The sequence below is a fragment of the Colletotrichum siamense genome, assembly GCF_013390195.1.
Source record: "Colletotrichum siamense strain Cg363 chromosome Unknown KSG_Cg363_contig10, whole genome shotgun sequence".
Lineage (NCBI taxonomy): Eukaryota > Fungi > Ascomycota > Sordariomycetes > Glomerellales > Glomerellaceae > Colletotrichum > Colletotrichum siamense.
Window position 1 is genome coordinate 4,106,812 of NW_023501023.1, and position 22,488 is coordinate 4,129,299.

General features: G+C 34.8%; 1 protein-coding gene across 1 annotated transcript; it reads left to right on the plus strand.

Annotated features, from left to right (window-relative positions):
* Positions 1-14,093: 14,093 nt before the first annotated feature.
* CGCS363_v015019 (Bloom syndrome protein-like protein) lies at positions 14,094-19,124 on the plus strand (the record flags this gene model as incomplete). The annotated part of the gene is made up of 2 exons (XM_036646868.1): positions 14,094-14,491; positions 14,543-19,124. 2 exons carry the CDS (start codon positions 14,094-14,096, stop codon positions 19,122-19,124), a joined length of 4,980 nt encoding a protein of 1,659 aa, XP_036488248.1.
* Between the last annotated feature and the right edge of the window lie 3,364 nt (positions 19,125-22,488).

A 22,488-nucleotide genomic window follows, 5' to 3' on the forward strand; every position in this document is an offset into this window, starting at 1 on the left:
TACTTCTTAACTTAATATAATTAATAAGAGTAAAGTTTTTACTTTCTATTAAGGACTTAAGGATAATATTAAAGATGAAATAGCTAAGGTTAATAAACCCCTTAGTTTTAGGGATTATATTAAATATACTATTAAGATTAATAACTAACTTTTTAAACGCTATAAAGAAAAAGGAAAAAAAAGACTAAATTTTAATATAGGATATAAATACTAATAGTAACCTTAATATAAGTTTAATAACTAGTAGAATAATAATAAACTATATAATAACTAGAATAATACTTACTAAAGTATTACTTATAGATAATATAGTAGACCTATAAACCTCAGTATAATAATTAAACTTAATAATAAGAAACCTTAGAACCTTAAATGCTATAACTATAATAAATAAAGATATATTACTAGAGATTATAAATAACTTAAGAAGCTCCCCTAGAGATTAATAGTAGAGTAACTTTAATAAGTTAATATAATTATAAAAGCTTTATATATATCTTAGTTATAAACTAGATATTATAATAATAAATATTAAATCTACTTTAAAGATAAGTAAATATTAGGATACTATCTAAAGGATAGTAACCTTAGATAATCTAGATATAATATAACTATCTTTAATATTTATTTTAAGACTTTAGTAATAATATATTCTAGTAATAGTAGAATTATTAAGAAACTAGCTAAACTACTTAATAAAAGACTATAAATCTAATAATTAAAGCTAGTTACTTTATATATAACTTCTTAATAACTCTACTATAAGGAATAATAAATCTAAAAAGAAATAGAAATAATCTAATAAGAGGATATTAGATAGATATAACTATACTAATAAGAAGAGTTAGAGGAAGAACTAAAATATTAATATAACCTACTAATAGAATAATAACTCCTTAGTATAACTAATAATTAGATTTTTAGAGAAAGTAAAAGTTTACTTTATAACTTAGATAAACCTTATAATATTATTTAATAATATACTTAAGTAGAGATTACTTATAGTTTCACTCTTAGTATAAATAACTTTAGCTCTAGAGAAGAATCTAATAACTAAGAAAATAAAATTAAGTAACTCTTAAAGTATTAAGAGATTAATATACTTTAAGATAAATAATAGTGCTATTTCTATAGTACTTTAGTAGATTAATAAAACTAAGATTATACTTTCTAGCTATATATAGAAGATTATCCTACTCTATAAAGTAATTATTAATAATATTAAACCTTCTTTTAGCCTTAGTGCTTCTATAATAAGTATAAAGAATATATAAGAGATAAGTATAATTATTAATTCTACTTTAAAAAACTTAATAATAAACCTATTAAGAATATCTATATTATATATATTATAATTAAATAGACTATAATAGCTTTTAATAGAAGGATTGCTACTTTTTAATTAAGCTTATAATTCCCTATAAGATGCTAATATAATAATAATATAAAATAGGATAAATACTAGCGTAATAAATACTAAGTCTATTATTAAGATAAAGCTTATATATAGAGAATTATAAAAAATAGACTAAGACCCCTATAAGTTAGAATTTATAAGAATAGCTTTATTAAGGTAGTATAAAAAGGAAAATAAATTACTTACTTAAGATAATTAGAGTAGTTAAAAAACTAGACTTACTTACTAATAATAGATTATAATAGGTAATAAGGAAAAGATCTATTTATTAAATATTATAAAGATATAAGAAGAACTTAGAACTTAAAGTTACTATTAATAAATAAATAGTATTTATACTAATTAATAGTAGAGCTAAAATAAATTTTATTACCTTTTAAGCTATTAATAAGCTAGAAATATAATAGGGAGGAAAAAAATAACTATACCTCTTATATATAGTAGAGGGAGAAGAATTTAAGTATAAAGGAGGTATTATTTATAATAAGACTACGCCCCTTAAAATAAGTTACTTAGATTAAAAAGAAAGAATCTAATTTAATATTATTAATATAAAGATATATAACATAATATTAAGATTACTTTAGCTATAAATAAATAACTTATAAATAGATTAAAGTAAAGGCTAACTTTAGTAGGATTATAATAGTTTAGTTACTAAATAGCTTTATAGAAAGTAAGCTTTAAATAAACTAATATAGTAAGAAATAGTAAAATAGTATATCTACTACTTTAAAGTAAAAGAAGTTATATTATAATAATAGATAATAGAGGATCTTAAGAATAATCTACTTCTATCTATCTTAGAAGAATATAGAGTTTATAAAAAACTCTTTATAGCTAAGTTAGAAACTAAACTACCTAAATATATAAGCTTTAACTATAAAATCCCTCTTAAAAAAGGAAAAAAACTATAATTTAATAAAATCTATAGCTTTAATCTTATAGAAATAGAAGCTCTAAATAAATACCTTAAAGAAAATCTTAAGAAAGGATATATTAAACCTTTAATATTACTAATAAGAAGCTTAATCTTATTTATACTAAAGAAAAATAGAAAATTATAACTATATATTAACTATTATATATTTAATAAAATAATAGTTAAGAATTACTACTTATTACTACTTATTAATAAAATAAAGAGATTTCTCTATAGAACTAACTAATTTATAGCTTTTAACTTTAAAGAGGCTTATAACCTAATTAGAATAAAATAAAGAGAAGAATAAAAGATAGCCTTTAGGACCTAAAAAGGATATTTTAAGTACCTTATTATGCTTTTTAATCTTATTAATACCTCTATAATATTCTAAAACATAATTAATTCAGTTTTATATAAATATATTAATATTTATATAATTATCTATTTAGATAATATCCTTATATTCTTATTAATATTAGAGAAATATAAAGAGAATATTTACTATATCTTATAAGCTCTTTAAGAAGCTAAGCTTTTAGTAGAACTTAAGAAAAGTAAATTTTATACCTAAAAAGTAGAATATCTTAGATTTACTATTACTCTTAGAGAAGTTTAAATATTAAAAAATAAGATTAAAGCTATTAAAGAATAGCTAGAACTTAAGAACTTTAAAGAAATCTAAGGATTCTTAAGTTTTATTAATTTTTATTAAAAATTTATTAAAAGTTATAGTAAGATTAATATAGCCCTTACTAACCTTAGCTATAAAGATACTTCTTTTATATAAGAGGAACCTTAATAAATAGCTTTTTAGAAAATTAAAGACCTTATTAGTAGTAAACTAATCTTAATAATACTAAACCTCACTAAGTAGTTTAAAGTAGAACTAAACTCCTTAAATTATACCTTTAAAGCGTAGTTATTATAATAAGACTTAAAAAGAAAGCTATACTTATATATTTTTTTCTCTTAGAAACTCTATAGACTTAAGTTTAACTATTAAATCTATAATAAAGAACTTATAGTAATAATTAAAACTTTTAAAGAATAAAAACCTAAACTCTTAGGAATAATTTATAAAGTACTTATATACTTAAACTATAAGAACCTCTTATACTTTACTACCTCTAAGGTGTTAAATAAATAATAAGTTAGATAGTTAGAATTTCTTTCTAAATTTAACTTCTAAATTATCTATTAAAAAGGATTAGATAATAATAAAGCTAATACTTTTAGCTAATAACTAAATTATAACGTCTTAATACCTAAAGAAACCTAAGTGATTCTTAAAGGAAATAATAATAGAGACTTAATACTAGTAACTAAACTCTTAATAATAGTTAGATAATTTAATATTAGCTTACTTAGTAAATTAGATAATAAAGTAATTATAAAGTTCTATGCTTAACTTATATATAGTTACTAAGGAATTATAAAAACTTAGAAATAACTATAATAGTAATATAGAGAAAAGGTTACTAAAGAATATATAGTAAAAGTAATTAAGAATTATAAAGTTTACTTTAAAAGTAAACCTACTTAATATTAACTTTATAATATACTATAACTTTTACTTATACTATAAACTGCTTAATAATCTATATTACTTAACTTTATTATTAAGTTATTAAAGTCTTAAGAACCCCTTATAAGAGTATACTATAATAGCATTCTTATTATTATAAATTAACTTATAAAATATACCTACTTTATCTTATATAAAGAATTAAGTAATACTAAAGAATATACTTATATATTTCTTAAATATATTATTACTAATTATAAAACACTTAAGGAAATTATATTAAATAGAGATAAGATATTTACTTCTAAATTCTAAAAGTTAATTATATTATAACTTAGTATTAAATAAGTAATATCTACTGTATTTCACCTATAAACTAATAAATAAATAGAATAAATTAACTAAATCCTCAAAATATATCTCTACGCTTATATTAATTATAACTAAAATAATTAAGTTATATTACTACTAATAGCTTAGTTTACTTATAATAGTATAATTAGAGAAAGTATTAAGAAATCCCCCTTCTATTTTAACTATAGATTTAAACCTACTACTTATAAAGAACTATAACTAAGCTTAGTAGTAGTTAAAGCTATCACCTCTATATAATAAATTAAGGATATCTAGGAAAATATATATAAAGAACTTAAATTTATATAATAAAGGATAATAAAATTCAGTAATAAATAAAGGATTAAAGGACTAACCTTAAAAGAGGGAGATAGCACCTACCTTATATAGCAAAATATTAAAATAAAATAACTAAACAATAAACTTAACTATAAAAAACTTAGACTTTTTAAAATTTTATAAGTAATTTCACTAGTTAACTATAAACTTAGATTCTTAGAAACTATAAAGTATTACTTAATATTCTATATCTTACTTCTTAAACTAATATTATATAGATTATAAATAAATAATATTATTATTATAGAAGATAATAAACTAGAATATAAAGTTAAATAAATTATTAATTATCTTAAGGAACTAAAAAGATATTAATACCTTATTAAATAGAAAGGATATAAATATAAAGATAATATATAGGAACTAGCTAAAAATATCACTAATATAGTAGAAGAACTTATAATCTACTAGTAATAATACTAAGAATAAGAAGTTATATTAACACTTATTATATTAATCTAAAAGAATACTAAATATAAATAAATTAAATATTTATATTACTTTACTAAACTACTTATTAAAGCAGATTAACTGCAGTAAGGAAAACTATTTATCTACTTAGGAATATTTAAAGCTAGTTAAGAAACCTCAGAAGAACTTATATTTAGAGAGATATTTAAATTAACTACCTTAATACTTAGAGAAAACTAATCTAACTTATTCTAAGTACTTTATAGTAATAAATCCTCTATTACTTAGGACTCTTAAGCTTCTAAAGTATACTCTTTAGCCTCCTATTTATCTATAAACTATATTCTTTAATAAATTAAATCTAAACTATACTCTTTTAAGAACTTTTTCTATCTCTAAAGATAAAATAAATAACCTAAAGTAGTAGTAAGCTAAGTTTATAATACCTCTAATACCTCCTCAGCTTCTTCTTCTTCTTACTCTACTTTCTTTTACTTATTAAAATAATAATTCACTACTATAATAAATTAATAACACTAGAAAAAACTAAAGTGCTAAAATACCTATAAGTATTTACTATATCACTATTATTATAGTTTAAGAAACCTTACTTTATATATTTATTATAACGCTTTAAGTTAGTAAGATCTATTTTATACATTTAGTTATACTAAAAATAAGGGGAATAAGGTATTATATTATAACTATAGTAATTAACTAGAGCATTAAGAGCCTTATAGTTATGCTAAATCTAAATATAATAAGTTTTATAAGAATTTAATTTCTAAATATAACCTAATATAATATTAGCATTATAAGTAAATTAGGAAGTATAATTAATAAGACCCTAACTTAGGATTAATAACCTACTTATATTAGGTCTTAAAGATAAGACCTTTAGAGAGAGGACCTAATATTATAACTTATTATATATAGATAATAGTTAACTAACCTACTTAGGTATTAAGTAGCTAGGATAGGATATTTATACTGCTAGATTATAGGAATAGTAGGGACTTACTTAAGAATAGAAAAACTATAGTATAAGTTATATAATAATAAGATAATAATTATATTAGATTAATATAATTTAATATAACTTAGGGGCTAAATAATCGTTTTAGATTAGAATAATTTAAAACGACCTAAAGTATAAAGGAATATATTTAGAATTAGACTTATATATAGTATAACCTTAAGCTTAGCTTATAGTTAGACTTCTATAGCTCTTTAGTAATTAACTTAGTATTTATCTTTAGGATACTCTTAGCTTACTTTTATTATAAATAACTTATTAAGCCTAAGATTAATCACCTTAGTCTCTAAAGATCTAATCTACTATAGCTTATAACTTTTAACTTAGACTATAACTTAGTATACTATTAGAACGTATTAATCCCTAGCTTCTATTAGCAGACCTTACTATTAGAAAGCTAACTATAACATACTACTCTATTTACTTTAACCTCCTACTTACTAAATAGCAGCTTATTAGCAGTTTAGTTAGCTTAAGTTATAAGAGTAGCTACTTAAGGTCTTTATTAGCTAGCCTCCTTAAAGGTTAGAAATATAAGAGCTTATTTAAGCTAAGTAAAGAGCTAGTTAGAAAGCCTTACTTAGTAGAAAGAATAAGTTTAAAGTAGTCTTAAAAGTATAGTATTACTAAAGTAAACTAGTTTAATACTTTATATTATAGCTAAGCTCTCTTACTAGCTAAAGTATTAATAAAGGTAATAGCTAGATATTTCTTAATAACCTTAAAGTATAAGGGATATTATAGCTATAGCTACTTAATACTATTTTCTCTTAATAATACTTATTATAATAATAAAAAGGCGCTAAAGATAGATACTACACTATACTTTATTATAATAGCCTTAAGGAATGCTAGCTAAAGCTAATATAATACCTAAAGATAATACTTTTTATAGCTCTACTATATTATTAATAAGTAAAATAAGTAGTAGTATTTAATACTAAATAAAATAAAGTATTAATTATAGTAGCTATAATAGTATAACTATATATAATAATATATACTTATACTTACCTTACCTTACTTCTTATTAATAAGGCTACTTATCTTCTACCCCCTCTTTTTTTTATCTTTTTTAGTTCTCTTTATTCCCCCCTTAGTAATATAATACTATATTTTACGCTCTATCTTCTTAGTTAGTTTAGTATCTTAAGCTTTATTAGCTTATATAGTTTAAGTCCTACTTATAAGATTAAGTCCTAACTACTCTAGAGGTATATATATCTTATTTTTAAGAGAGCTATAGTTCTTACTTACTAAGAGTTTAATAAGCTATTAAGGGGCTTTAGCTAGTATAACGCCTTACTACTATTAGCCTTAGCATTTAGATAGTAACCTTATAAGCTATAATATAGCTATTAATACTAATAGTCCTCTTAGCTAGCTATAATCTTATTTAGTTTCCTATCTTTATAGCTATAATACCTCTATTAAGTAGCTTTAAAAGGAAACCTTATTAAGACTTCTAAGCTAATAGTCCCCTTTAAACTCTATACTAAATAGAGTAGCTTACTAATTATACCTAACCCTCTAGTTATAACTTATAGCTATAGATTTTATAAAAATAAGTAAGATATTAAGCTAACTTTAGTTCTTATTAGTATTAGCTTAGCTTTAAATACTTACTATTTAGTAGGAATAATATCCCTACTAAGTATAATAAGATATAAATATAGCTAACTCCTTAGTAATAAGTTACTTTTACTAATAGTATTCTTTAACTCCTTAAGCTTAGCTATAAAGGTATTAAGTTTTAAGCCTTAAATATTACTACTTCTTTTAGCTAAGCGTCTTACTTTCTACTATAAGTACCTTAAAACTACTTCTAAAAAAGAGGCTAAGTAGTTTATAGATACTTAGTTTAAATATATTTCTATATTTAAAATAAAGCTTTTAGAACTTAAGCTAATAAATAGAAGTAAGCTTAGCTAAAGTTAGTATCTTATTACTAAAGTAGTAAGAAGAGAGGGCTAAATTTCTACTTTCTAGCTAAGCTTTAACTTATTATATTTTAATAATATAGCTTCTTAATAGATTAACCTTTTTTAAAGCTTTATTAATCTACTTAGTAAATACTTACTTATAAACTATAAGTACTATACTAAGATATATTACTTATTATAAACCTTACTTTCTAATATCTCTTTAGCTTTACTATTTATAATACTACTATTCTATCTCTATAGTTAGTTCTAAGTATAATGCTTATTTTAGTATAGTATCCTTTAAGGAGGTTATCTTAACTCTTTAAAGCTTAAGTTGCTTAATAAGTAAAATAAAAAGCCTATCTTTATACTAAATATCTCTATTAGTACTTTATAAGCTTTACTATTATTAAGCTAATACTATATATTATACTAAAAGCTGCTCTTTATAAGCTAGCTTAAAGCTATCTCCTCTTCTACCTCTATAAGAGAGGTAGAGTTAGAGGTAAAAGCTTTAGTAGTATTAGCTAAAATGCTAATCTTTTAAGAAGTAATAATACTTAAGGCTTACTTACTCTTAATTAAGTAGCTAATAGAGCTTATAATAATTATTAGCCCCTAATTAGTTTTATTAAGCTTAATATATATATTTAAAGTTATAAAATATTAACTAGTTATTAAGTAATTTTAGTTAGTTTTATTAGTTAAGTTTTAGGCTTTCTATTCCTCTTTAATACTTAAAAGCTAAATAGATTACTTAGGTTTAAGGAAATAAATAGTAGAGAAGTCTATTTTACTTTTATTTTAACCTCCTACTTTAAAGTTAAAAGGACTAAGTTAATAACTTAGTTAAATATTAGCTAAGTTCTTAAGTTACTATAAATAGCTTCTTAAGATTAATATTTTACTGCTTATTTTATTTAAACTAATAAGTAGTAGCTAGCTAGTAAGTTATTAAAACTTTAACCTTTCTTATACTAACTTATTTAGTTTTATTTAAGCGTTTATACTTTAAATTAAAATAAAAGTAAGTAGTAAGAAAGGCTAATATTTATAGAAAAATAAGATAGAGTACTAACTTATTAAATTTATTATATATTTATTAGTAATTAGGCTTAGTATAGTTTATAACACTTAAACTTTTATTCCTCCTACTTTATTACTAAGTCTTAAGGCTATTTATATAAGAATTTCTACTTCTTCTTCCCTTTTCTTTTTTTTTTTTATATTTATAGGTTTATTAGTTTTTTTTTAGTTTTTTTTTAGTTTTCTTTATAAGCTTTTAGTAGTCTATCTCTTCTATTTTAAGCTACTAAAGAAATATTTTAATATAGCCTCAGCTTTTCTTTATTTCTATATTTTTACTAAGATATTAGTTAAAGTAGCTACTATACTTATTACTATAGCCTCTTAAGATCTAAAAGTAAAAGAAGGCTAATAAGACCTAAAAGCTATTATTAGCCTTATTTCCTACTAATTAAGCCTTACTATCCTCCCTTATAGTAAAGAGGAATAGCTAATTTTTTAGTATAGTAATATTAACTTTAAGCTACTCCTTTATAAACTATAAGAAGTAATAGAAGTATATATATATATTTAGGTTAATATTTACTTTATATTAAGCTTTATTATAGAGGTAGTTTAAAATATCTTATTAGTAGTTAACTACTCCTAAAAAGTATACTATAAAAGTACTTTCTTATATCTTAGTATTATATAATATACTTATTATAGAGAAAACTTATTTCTCTATAAAAGCTTACTTATTAAGGATATATAGTATAAGAGCTACTTAGTTCTCTTTATTACTTTAAAGTAAGTTTTTAGCTTAATAAGTATTAGTACTATTTAAGTTTATTCTTTAGGAAATAGAGTATAAATTAAGTAGTTCTCTATCTTTCTAGCTACTAATTATAGCTATTTAGTAATATAGTAAGAAATTATCCTCCTATTAAAGCTAGTCTAATAAATTATAAACTAAACTATAGTTATAGCCTAAATAGCTTAATAAAAAGGTGTTAATAGTATTATATTTTAACTTAATATTAGTAATATATTTACTAAAAATAAGAGGAGGTTAAGATATTATTATAATACCTATCTCTACTAAGCTATATTACTTTAGACTTAGTTAGGGTTTAGCTTTTTACCTCTTAACTTTTTATCCTCTACCTCTTTAACTTTAGACTCTTTAGTTTCACTTAAGTTAATTAGAAGAGGAGGTAGTAGTATTATACTTACTCTTTTTATAGCTAGCCTATTATAAGAGAAATTAGAAAGATTAATATAAAATTAACTTTACTACCTCAGCAGCTTTAAGAAACCTACTATCTCTTAATACTAAGCTTTTATACTACCCTAAAAAGCTAGAAATCTAACTTATAGCTATCTTTAATTTTATCTATAAGTATTATAATAAGCTCTTTATATATATTTTCTTAATCTCTATTTATTTTAAGTTAATCTATATTCTAAATAAACACCTTATTAGCTTATTATAACCTTCCTATAAGATATATTTTTATACTTATATATATATAATTAAATAGAAGGAAATATTTAAGTAGTCTAATATTTATAAAGTCTTAATATTAAAGCTACTACCCCTCTAGCTAGGTTTTAAACCTTAGTCCTCACTAGCTATAAGTACTATCTATAATACCTTACTTAAGGTGTTTAGTAAGTCTAACTAACTATTAAGAAGCTAAAAATAGCTAAGCCTTAGTAGATACCCCCCTTAGTAAGCTATTTCTTAGCCTCTAAAAAGCTTATAACCTTAAAGCTATAAGTAGACACCTCCCCTAAAAGTAATACTAAAGCGTTAATAGTAACCTTAGCTACCTCTTTTATAGACCCCTCTAGCGCCCCTTTAGTACTATACTATACTATATAGCTAAGGTTACTAAAGTAGTATTACCTATTAAATTAGTTTTCCTATTATAGTTAGGTATCTATAAATAAGCAGCTTTTTAAAAGCTTTATCCTTTTTAAAGGCCTACTAACGCTTTTTTAGTATAAACCTTACTAATTAAGGTTCTACTTAGGATTTCTAGCCTAAATAAATCAGATTTATATAAGAAAATAAAAAAATATACTTATAGCCACTTTAGTATAGAGAAAAACTATATATAGCTAAGCTAAAGTGCTATAGCTATATAAACAGCTTAGTATAAAATAAAGGCTATAGTGTATTTAAGGTTATTAAGCTAGTAACTTAAGCTACTTTTATATACTAATTAGTAAACTATATAGAGGTATCTTAAGCTCTCTCCTACTATAAGCTAGGTTTAAATAAAACTAAAGATATCTTATTAATAGTATATTACGCTAGTATATAGCTTAGCTTATTAGAACTACCTCATTATAGCACCTCTATTATATATTTTTTAGGATTTTTACTGCTAACGCCTGCATATATACCCCTAGATTTAAGTTAATTATTACTAAGTACCTCTAAAGGATTCCTAAATACTTCTAAAAGATAGTTAAACTATACTACCTAAAAGGTAATCTAAGGGTTACTTAGTTTATAGCTAGGCTATAAAGAGGGTAAAAACAGCGTTTAGAAGCCTTAAAAAAGTATAAATTTTCTATATTTACTATATAATTCTAGCCCTTACTTACCTTATTTAACGCTAAGGTTTTCTAACTTTTAAACCTCTTATAGCCTTAGGTTTTTATATAAGCACTAGATTATATATATAAGGTTATTCTAAGCGCTAAAAGGTCTAAAATAAGCTATTATAGTATATACTTAACTATTATACTAATAGAAGTTAGGTTCCTTTTTAAATAAGTAGTATACTAAAAACTCCCTAACTATAAATATTAATACCTAAAGGCTTCTATAACCTTTAGCGTTCTAGCTTTCTATAAAATAAATACTTCTAAATAGTAATACCTATAGGCTACTATAACCTTTAGTACTCTAGCCTCCTAAAGAATAAATACTCCTAAAAAATAGTCTAACTAGGTTTTTAGTAAAGTAATCTAAGGATTCCTCCCTCTATAGCTAAGCTATAAAGGAGGTAAAAACTACGTTTAGAAGCCTAAAAAAGGCGTAAATTTTATAGATTTACGCTATAATTTTAACTCTAAGTTAACCTTTCTATAAATAAGGTTTTCTAACTTTAAGTCTCCCTATAAGTATTAATTCTTATATAAAGGCTAGATTATCTATATATAGTTAATTAAAGTGCTAAATAGTCTAAAATAAGTTATTATAGTATATACTTAGCTACCTTAGCAGTAAAAGCTTAAAACCTCTTAGTAAGTTAAACTTCTATAATATTACTAGAAAATAAATACTCCTAAATAGTAACTCCTATAACTTTTTATAACTTTTAGCGCCTTACCTTTCTATAAAATAAGTACCTCTAAATAGTAATACTTATAGCTTTCTATAACCTTTAGCGCCCTACCCTTCTATAAAATAAATACCCCTAAATAGTAATATTTATAGCTTTTTATAACCTTTAGCGCCTTACCTTTCTATAGAATAAATACTTCTAAATAGTAATACTTATAGCCTTCTATAACTTTTAGCGCTCTACCCTTCTATAGAATAAGTACCTCTAAATAGTAATACTTATAGCTTTTTATAACTTTTAGCGCCTACCTTTCTATAGAATAAATACTTCTAAATAGTAATACCTATAGCTTTCTATAACTTTTAGCGCCTTACCTTTCTATAGAATAAGTACCTCTAAATAATAATACCTATAGCCTTCTATAACTTTTAGCACCTTAACCTTCTATAGAATAAATACCCCTAAAAAATCATCTAAATAGGTTTTTAGTAAAGTAATTTAAGGATTCCTCTATCTATAATAAAGCTAAAGAGAAGGTAAATATTACGTTTAGAAGCCTAAAAAAGTTATAAATTTTATAGATTAACGCTATAATTCTCACTCTAAGTTAACCTTTCTATAGATAAAGTTTTCTAACTTTAAGCCTCCTTATAAGCGCTAATTCTTATATAAGCATTAGATTATCTATATATAGTTATTTAGGGCGCTAAATAGTCTAAAATAAGTTATTATAGTATATATTTAACTACCTTAATAGTAAAAGCTTAAAACCTCTTAATAGGTTAAACCCCTAAAGTAGTAACTAAAAAATAAGTACCTCTAAATAGTTATACCTATAGCTTTCTATAACCTTTAGCACCCTAACTTTCTATAAAATAAGTACTCCTAAATAATAAGTCTTATAGCCTTTTATAACCTTTAGCACTCTAACCTTTCTATAGAATAAATACTCCTAAAGGATTCCTAAATACCCTTAAAAAATTATCTAACTAAGTTTTTAATAAGGTAATCTAAGGATTTCTCCCCCTATAGCTAAGCTATAAAGGAGGTAAAAACTACTTTTAAACGCCTTAGAAACGCCTAAATTTCATATATTTATATTATAATTTTACTTCTAAGTTAACCTTTCTATAGATAGGTTTTTCTAACTTTAAACCCCCCTATAGCTAATAATTCTTATATAAGCATTAGATTATCTATATATAGTTAATTAGCATACTAAAAGGTACTAAATAGGCTATTATAATATATACTTAACTACTATAACCTTTAAGGCTTATAACTTTCTAATAAGTAGAACCCTTAAAATAGCGCTAAAAAATAAGTACTCCTAAAAAGTATACCTACTATAGCTTACTATAAGCTTTAGCATCTTACCTAACATCACGTCCACGATGGCTGACGTCGGAAGCCATTGAACGCCCCACCATGGAATTAGGTGGGTCCGTTGAGACAAGGGCGGAAACCGTTGTTCACAGCAAGGTGGAAGCCGTTGAGATTTTCCGTAGTAAAATAGGTAAAAGTAGCATGCAATTAAAGCCACAATCGGTATAATTATAGGAACCCAGTTCTCAGTGTTTTATTCCGTGATATGAGTCCAGAAATAGGTGAATAGGGTAGTAGATGTTTTTGTGATGTCGTCCGAATCCCCGCATTAACCAGCCAATTATATAACAGGACCATCAGCCAGGCCAGAAAGCCCGACCGAGCGATGGAACGTAGGCAGGGAGGAAAGTAGATCAAGGAGAAAGTATATGGAATTAAGGGGCAGGAAGGTGAGTTTATAAAGAGAGGACAGGAGGAACCAGTCATAAACAGTAGATAGAAGAAAGTAACCAATACATGCCAAAGATGGAGCCATTCGTCCACAACACGCAGTATTCCATTTTGATATGCACATTATGTCAGTACGCCGTATTAGCCAACGAAGCCACGGCGCATTTGCGGAATAACCATCGGTCAATCCCCACCGAGGCCAGGAGCAAGGTCGCCGGATTAGTCGGCGATATTCCCGGCATCATCCGCAGCCAGGCCGATTTGCAGTCGTTTCAATACCCAGACCCCACGGTCGAGCCAGTTGCCCATATCGCACCGCCCCGGGCGGACGGTTTGCGTTGCCACGCATGCCGTTATGTGTGCCGCCGCGTGCGAAACATGCAGGAGCATTGCCGGGCAGAACACCGGTGGGCGAATGATTGGCAGAAGGGGGGCAATGTGCGCAAGAAAGCCACGGCAGTCAGAGATTTGCCGTGGACAACAGGCGTGCCATGCCAGCGTTTTTTTTTAACACGGGCCGCAAGCGGATGGTTCGAGGTCGGGCGGGGGTTAGGGGTGGCCGTTCAAAGCGAGCCATCGGGGCCGGGGACGGACGACACGGCGTGGTTCGTCACGTTGCACGAGAACCAAGAGAAGCGGTTCGAGGCCGACGCGCGCGAGGAGGTCAGTACAGTGGACGAAAAGTTGGAGCCGAACGGGTGGTTGTACCGCGTCGGGTGGACGAGGGATTTGGAAGGGTTGAACAAGACGCAGTTACAGGAGGCCACGCGACCAATTGAGGATGGCGAGGAGACGTTAGAGGCCATATGGGCCGTGTTCAACAGCGTCGCCGACAAGGCATGCGCAACAGCAGCACCGCACAAGGTCGGGCACGACGTGTTGTTCGAGGCGGAGCGGAAGGAGATCGGCCAGAAGCCGGTGCGGCCATTCGACAACCGCATGGAGGACGACACGTGGCAGCGGTACAAGGAGGTTTGGCGTAAGATGGTGAGCATATGGTTCCGCATGGACGAGTGGCCGGAGCGCGAGCGGCCGCCGTATCGGTTCACCATGCGTCAGGGGTCGTTGTGGGATGCGTTCACCAGCCGTGTCGAGGCGGATGTCGGCAGCAGGCAGGCCGCGCAGGCGGAGGAGGTCGAGAGGATGTGTTTGGACGCCATCATCGCCATCATCGAGGACCCGTACAAGCAGAGCCAAAAGGAGAGCGCGATGATCGGCGCGTTGGCGGTGTTGGGCATCCGCGAGGACGGCGGGTGGCACCAGGCGACGGAGTACACGACGAATTATTCAGCCGTGATCAAGGTGGCCAAGATGTTCGTCGTGTACCAGGCGTGGTTGGAGCGGAAGGACGAGGTGGTGGCGTTGACGGCGACCAAAGGGGCCGAGGCGGCGTACGAAGAGGCCAGCAGCGTGTTCCATTTGGTGCGCGACAAGGTGCGGCGGTTCATGACGCGGATGCCCGGGCGGCCGGACGACGAGCCCAGGGCGATGAATTGGATTTACGACGCGCGCACGTACGGGATGCATATCCGGTTTAACACGGTGGCGCCGGGGATGGTGGATTGGAGCGGCGACCGGATATCGTTCCGGCGGGTGCGGGTGCGGGTGTGCGAGTTGGCCGAGATGTTCCACGGGGTAGCGCAGGAGGCGCGGACGTTGTTGGCGCAGTTGGCGGTGGTGGACGGGGATGGGGATAGGGATAATGATCCCGACAGGGACGGGCACGGCGATGGGTACGGAGGCCGATCAGCGTTAGCAGCAGCGTTGCCCGCCATCAGGTGGGACAGCATGCACGACGACCACAGCCAGGACCGGCCGGGGTATTCGTTTTTACACGACGACCGCAACGAGGCGTGGGTGGGCAAGGGGAAGGGGTGGATCGCACGGCGCATCGCAGAGTCGGAGGCACGGCGGCGGGCGTGGTTAGACCCAACGCGAGGGGCGGCGGCGGCGGCAGTGGCAGCAGCAGCAGCAGCAGCAGCAGGACAGGCGGAGGAGGTCACGTCCAACCGCAGCGATAGCCACCACCCATACCGCGAGAGGACGGTGCAGGCATACAGACAGGCGTTGGAATCGTTCCGGGAGCGGTTGTGGATGTTGATGCACATGGTGGCAGGGCAGCCGGCGCGGGCGCCCGAGTTAGCAGGCATCAGACACAGCAACACGGCCAACGGCGGGGTCAGGAACGTGTTCGCACACGACGGCATGATATGTTTCGTCACGTCGTACCACAAGAATTACCGCCAGACGGGGACGGCCAAGGTGATACACCGGTATTTGCCGCGCGAGGTCGGCGAGTTGTTGGTGTGGTATTTATGGTTAGTGTTGCCGTTTTGGCAGCAGGTAGGAGGCATCATCCATCAGACGGACCGGAAGAGCGCATTTTTATGGGCGGACGACGTGGTTGTAAGGGGCAGGGCGGCGGGCGAGGCGAGCCGTGATAACACCAGGGGCGACGAGCGCCGCAATAACACCAAGGACAACGACGCCCGTGACAACACCGAGGACGACGACGCCCGTGACAACACCATCACAGACGAGAGCGCCAACGCCACCCCCGGCCGGGCGCCGTGGACGGACGAACGGTTGTGGACGTCAGACAAGGCAAGGCGGATCATGCAGCAGCACAGCGAGCGGTTGGTCGGCAGCAAGATCAACATCAGCGGGTGGCGGCACATGGCCGTCGCCATCGCCAACCGGTATTTGAACGAGGCGTTCGGACGGGCAGACGACAAAAACAACGACAACGACGACAACGACGACGACATAGGCGTCGAGGACAGCGCATTGGATTTGCAGGCCGGGCACGGCACGCACGTGGCGGGGATGATATACGGGCGGTTGTACCAGGAGGCACCGTTCGGCACGGCGGCGTTGCGGGACAGGTTCCGGGCCGTCAGCCGGCAGTGGCACCGGTTGTTGGGGTTCGGGGCGGAGGACCGGGGCGGCGGGGCACCCACCAAGCGGCGGCGGACGGCGACGACGGCGGCGGACGAGGAGTTCGAAGGGCAGCGGCGGCGGCGGTTCACGCGGTTGCAGTTAGCCAACGCCGGCGGGCAGTTGCGGCAGATGATGGGGGACCCGCGGGCGGCGTTCCGCGGCCAGCAGGAGCGGGTCATCCGGTCGATCATGCGCGGGGACGACCCGATCGTGCAGGTGACGGGCACGGGCGGCGGCAAGAGTTTGTCGTTCATGTTGCCGGCGTATTGCGCACCGGACGGGGTGACGATCGTCGTGACGCCGTTGGTGGCGTTGCGCACCGACATGGACGCGCGGTGTTCGAGGTCGGGGTTGGCGTCGACAACGTGGCGCGGCGGCGGGCGGGCCAACACGGCCGCAGCAACGGTGGTGTTCGTGACGCCCGAGTCGGCCGTCACGCAGGGATTCCGGGATTTCGTCGGGCGGTTGCAGCGGCGGCAGCAGTTGGACCGGGTGGTGTTGGACGAGTGCCACGTCGTGTTGGATGGGTCGAGGGGGTTCCGGCCGGCGTTGCGGGCGTTGGGGCGGACGGTGCAGGAGTTCGGGGCGCAGTTGGTGTGTTTGACGGCGACGTTGCCGCCGGCGGAGGAGCGGGAGTTTTTCGCCGTGACGGGGATCCGGCAGGAGCGGGTGCGGGTGTTCCGCGAGGCGACGACGCGGAGGAATATCGAGTATGGGGTTGTTGTCGTTGCGTTAGGGTCAGGGGGTGGGGGTCGTGGTCGTGGTCGTGGTGCGGCAAGCCACAGGCGCCGGGCAGAGTCAGGGTTAGGGTTAGGGTCAGGTCGGGAGGGTGAGGACGGCGAGTTGAGCGCCGTCGAGGAGCGCGGTTGCCAGGAGGTCAGGGATTGGTTGCGGCAGCAGCCACGCGGCAAGGCGGTGGTGTACAGCAGCACGATCGAGGGCGTCGAGCGGATGGCCGAGGCGTTGGGGTGCGCAGCGTTCCACAGCAGCATCGGCAGCACGGAGGACAAGGCGTCGAGGTTGGAGGCGTGGAGGATGGGCGACGGCGCCGATGGGGGCGTCATCGTGGCGACGAACGCGTTGGGGTTAGGCATCGACGTGCCGGACGTGCGGTTGGTGGTCCACGCGGGCATGCCGCGGCGGTTGCGGGATTTCGTCCAGGAGAGCGGGCGTGCCGGGCGAGACGGCCAGCCAAGCCGGTCGGTTGTTATATGCAGTAGGGCAGCCGTGGAGGAGAAGGAGAAGGAGAAGCAGAAGGAGAAGGAGGCAGGGGAGGCAGAGAAAGATGGGAGGGCAGCCGGAGGGGGATGGGAGGTGTCAACAAGGACATACATCAGGGGAGAGGTATGCCGGCGGATTGTGTTAGACGAGGTCATGGACGGGCGGGTGGACCGTCCAGGGTGCGAGGAGGGCGAAGAGGCATGCGACATATGCCGGCAGAGGGCGTCGGAGGTGATGTGGGTAGACGACGGGGATGGAGATATGGATAGGGACAAGGACGGGGATAGAGAGGGACATGGAGCCAGAGAAGACGAAGAGATCAGGGCCGCGTTCGAGACCAGTCAGCAAGCCAGGCAGTTCCGCCAGTGGCAGGCCAGGGCAGAGCGTTCAGGGTTAGGGGAGGAGGGGGAGACGTTCAAGCAGCAGTTGGCGCGGTGGGCGGGACGGTGCACGTATTGCGGGATACGCCGGAGAGAGAGCGACGGGCACACGTTAGACGATTGCCCAGGCCGCGGGGAGCAGGCGTGGGGGTGGACGGCGCAGTACAGGAGGCAGATGGAAGAGGCCATGTTCGACGGACGGATGATGGAGAATTTCAGCAGTTGTTTCCATTGCGGATTGCCGCAGGGTTGGTGTCGGCGATGGGAGCCGTTGGGCGAGGACGGCGGGCGGTTCACGGAGGTCGAGGGCGGTTCATGCCAGTACCAAGGGTTGATGGTTACGATGTTCGCCGTCGCAACGATCGGTGTGGGGTCGAGGGTGTACGAGGAGACGGTGAGGGCGATGCGCAGAGCGGACGGGTTAGAGGAGTGGGCATCGAGCGAGAAGGAGGTATATAAGTGGTTAGGGCAGATGATCCAATGGGGAGGGGTGCAGTCAAGCAAGTTGTGCCGGTTGACAAGCCAGTTGTGGCAGAAGGCAGTAGAGGGCGTAGCAGAGGGGTGATCAGGCAGGGCAAGGCGGGGCGAGTAGGGGCCGTACATAGGAGTACGACAGTTTAGGGTAGGGAGTAGGGAAGTATAGTAGTAAAGGATAATAGAAAACAGAGCATCAGATGTTTTTTCACACAGAAAGATTTAATAGCACAAGAGAGCAGGAGGTGGAAGATGACAAAGAGTAACAGAGGGGATGAATCATGAGCAAGGAGCAAGAAGGGGGGAATACAAGGAGCAGCAAAAGGTATAGGCAACAGTGGAAGGATGGAAAGAGCAGAGAAAGGGGCCGGAGAGAAGGGAAAAAAAAGAAGTAAAAAGGGGATGTAAGAGCGTGAATATAATACAGATGTAGTGTTAAAGATTTCAGGGCCAGTTTTAGGGTTAGATAGCATAGCAGAACAAAAGGGCAGAACAGTAAGAGGTTCGTTAACAAAGGCGAATTAGTAAGAGTATAGGAGTTATAATAAAGCAGATTCGGGGGCAAGCAGAGGGAAAGAGAATAGTATTAAGATAATAGGAAAGAGTAAAAGATTTGTTATAGAAAGAGAGCAGAGTACACCGAGAAAAATTACAGCCAAAAAGGGGTAGCAAGGTCAGCAAGAGAGGGGGAATTAAAGAATCACATACCAAAGATAGCAGATTTATACAGTAGACAGTAGTTAAAGATAAAGGGAGGTAGAAAGAAAGTAGACAGAGAGAAATAGAAATACAAACAGATAGAAGACCAAGGGGGGAAAAGTAAAAAAACGGATTTCAGTAAAAGAGAGGGAGGGAGATTCATTTAGCAGCCCATAGAGGTAGAGTATAGGGGAGCCAGGGTTAGTACACAGTAAAGGTCAGAGATAGGTTAAAGAGAAGGATTAAGGTCAGAGTAGGAATCAAAGTCAGGAATACAGCAAACAGAAGGGTCAAGAATAGGGCAGAAATAGAAGTCAGCAATAAAGCAAAGTTCAGGAGGGATAGAGTTAAGAAACAGATAATAGAGGGGACATACAATTAGCAAGCAACAAGAAAGGGGGGATCCAAGGAGCAGAGGAAAGTAGAGGCAAGAAGGGTAAAGTATAGAGAGGAGAGAAGGGATAGGGAAGACGGGAGGAATATAAAGAGCAGAGAAAGAGACAAAAGTAAAGAGGGCAAGGAGAGGAGCGAAAAGGGAACATAGGAATATAAGCATAATATAGACAGATACAGAGTTGAAGATAACAGGACCAGTTTTAGATTAGATAGCATAGTAGCATAGTATAACAAAAGGGCCGAGTAGTAAGGTGTTCGTCCGTAGAGGCGAGTTCGTAAGAGTATAGGAGTCGTTATAAAGAAGATTAGAGAGTAAATAGAGAGAGAGAGATAAGGGAGTAAGATAGTAAAAAAAGAGTTATAAGTTATTCACAAAACAAGGGTTATGTACCACGAGAAAGGTTATAAACCAAAAGGTTAGAAGAGTAAGTAAGAGAGGAGAAGTTAATAAGTAACAAACGAAAGATAGCAGATTCATAAGGTAGATAGTTAATATATATAATAGAGTAGGAAAGGGAAGAAAGGAGTTAGAGGGAGAAAGGAAACATACACAGACAGGATAACAAGGAGGAATAATAAGTAAACAGAGTTAGGTAAGAAAGAAGGAGGAAGGTTCATATAGCAACCCACAGATGGAGAGCATAAGCAAGTCAGAGATCGTACAAAGTTAAGGTTAGGGATATGTCAACAGGAAAGGGTTCGAGATAGAGCAGGATTAGAAGTTAGGATAGAGTAAAAGAAAAAGGGGGTGAGGGATAGAGCAGGAATAAGAGTTAGGGATAGAGCAGAAATAAAGGGCAGAATTAGAGCAGAGAAAAGGATAAAGGATAGGTTAAAGGAAAGGGGTTAGAAGTAAAGCAGAAATAAAAGTGAGGGTTAGAATGAAGGAAAAGGTAAGGGACAAGGCGAAAATAGAAAGTTAGAAATAGAGTAAAAATAAAAGTCAAGGATAGGGTAGAGAAAAAGGTAGGGGATAAGTTAAAAGAGTAAGGTTAGGGTTAGAGCAGAAGTAAAGGTAAAGGTTAGAATAAGGAAGAGGGTTAGAGATAGGTTAAAAGAAAAGGGTTAAGGATAGGGTAGAAATAGAAAGTTAGAAACAGAGCAGAAATAAAAGTAAGAGTTAGAGTAGAGAAAAAGTTCAAAATAGAGTAGGGATAAAAGTTAAGGATAAAGTAAAGGAAAAACAAGAGGGGTGTTTATATTAATAAAGTAAGGTAGTTAGTATAAGCAGGCATAAATAAGAGAGAGAGAGAGATTCCAGTCCAAAGCCAGAGTCAAAAGTTCCCATTCAGATACAAGTGGATGGGCAGCATTATAGAGAATTCCAAGTTCATAATATATACAGATTATATAACACCAAGATATAGAGGAATAGTAAGCACCAGATAAATTAACACAGAACAAGCCGAATAAGGTTCCAAAGACAACCATTTTATCATAAGGTCAGGGGCATGGTAAGAAGGGGAAGCAGGACACATTTTACCAGTAGGCAGGAGTACAGGGGAATCAGTTTAGGATAGGGGAGGGGTTGATAATAAGTAGATAGAGGAGATATCAAAGTAAGGAGTTCATCGCAAGGAGAATATTTCAGTACATAAGGACAGAAGGGTTAGGGAAGAAAGGGAGTAAAAATAATCAACAAGTTCAAGTTTAAAAGAGGTAGATAAAAATATAGTAAGGTAAACCGTAAGTATAAGTTCAGGATAAGAGAAGGCGTGAAGATATAAAAGGGAAGAGATAGTAGAAAGGAAGAGGTAAGGTTTAGAAGGGGGTAGTTTACAATATAAAGGACGAACGAGAATTAAAGCAGAGGTCCAAGGGAAAGAATTAGGAGGAGAAAGATACAGATGGAAGGAATAAAGGATGAGCAAGAGAGAGAAAGAAGAAGGAAGAGAAAAAAAAAAGGTAGGGTTAGTATATAGCAAAGAGGTTAGTGACAAAGCAAGAGTTAGAGGGATAGAGACAAAGCAGGAGCGAAGCAGAGACAAGGGAAAATACAAAAACAGGAATTTAGATAGTAAAGGCGTTTTAAGAGGGTTTAGGGTTAGGAGTAAGAGAGGATAGAGAGAGAGCAACAGGAAAGGGTTAGGGACAGGGGAATTAGAAAAGGTTAGGGATAGAGAAAGGAAGAAGGTTAGGGATAGATAAAAGAACAAGGTTAGGGATAGATAAAAGGAAAGGGTTAGGGATAGATAAAAGGAAAGGGTTAAGGGATAGAATAAAAGAACAAGGTTTGGGATAGATGAAAGGAAAGGGTAGGGTTAGATAAGGAAGTAGGGTAGGGTTAGGTTAGGGTTTAGGGTTAGTTAGGGTTATGGTGAGGGTTAGGGTTAGGGTTAGTGTTAGGGTTAGGGTTAGGG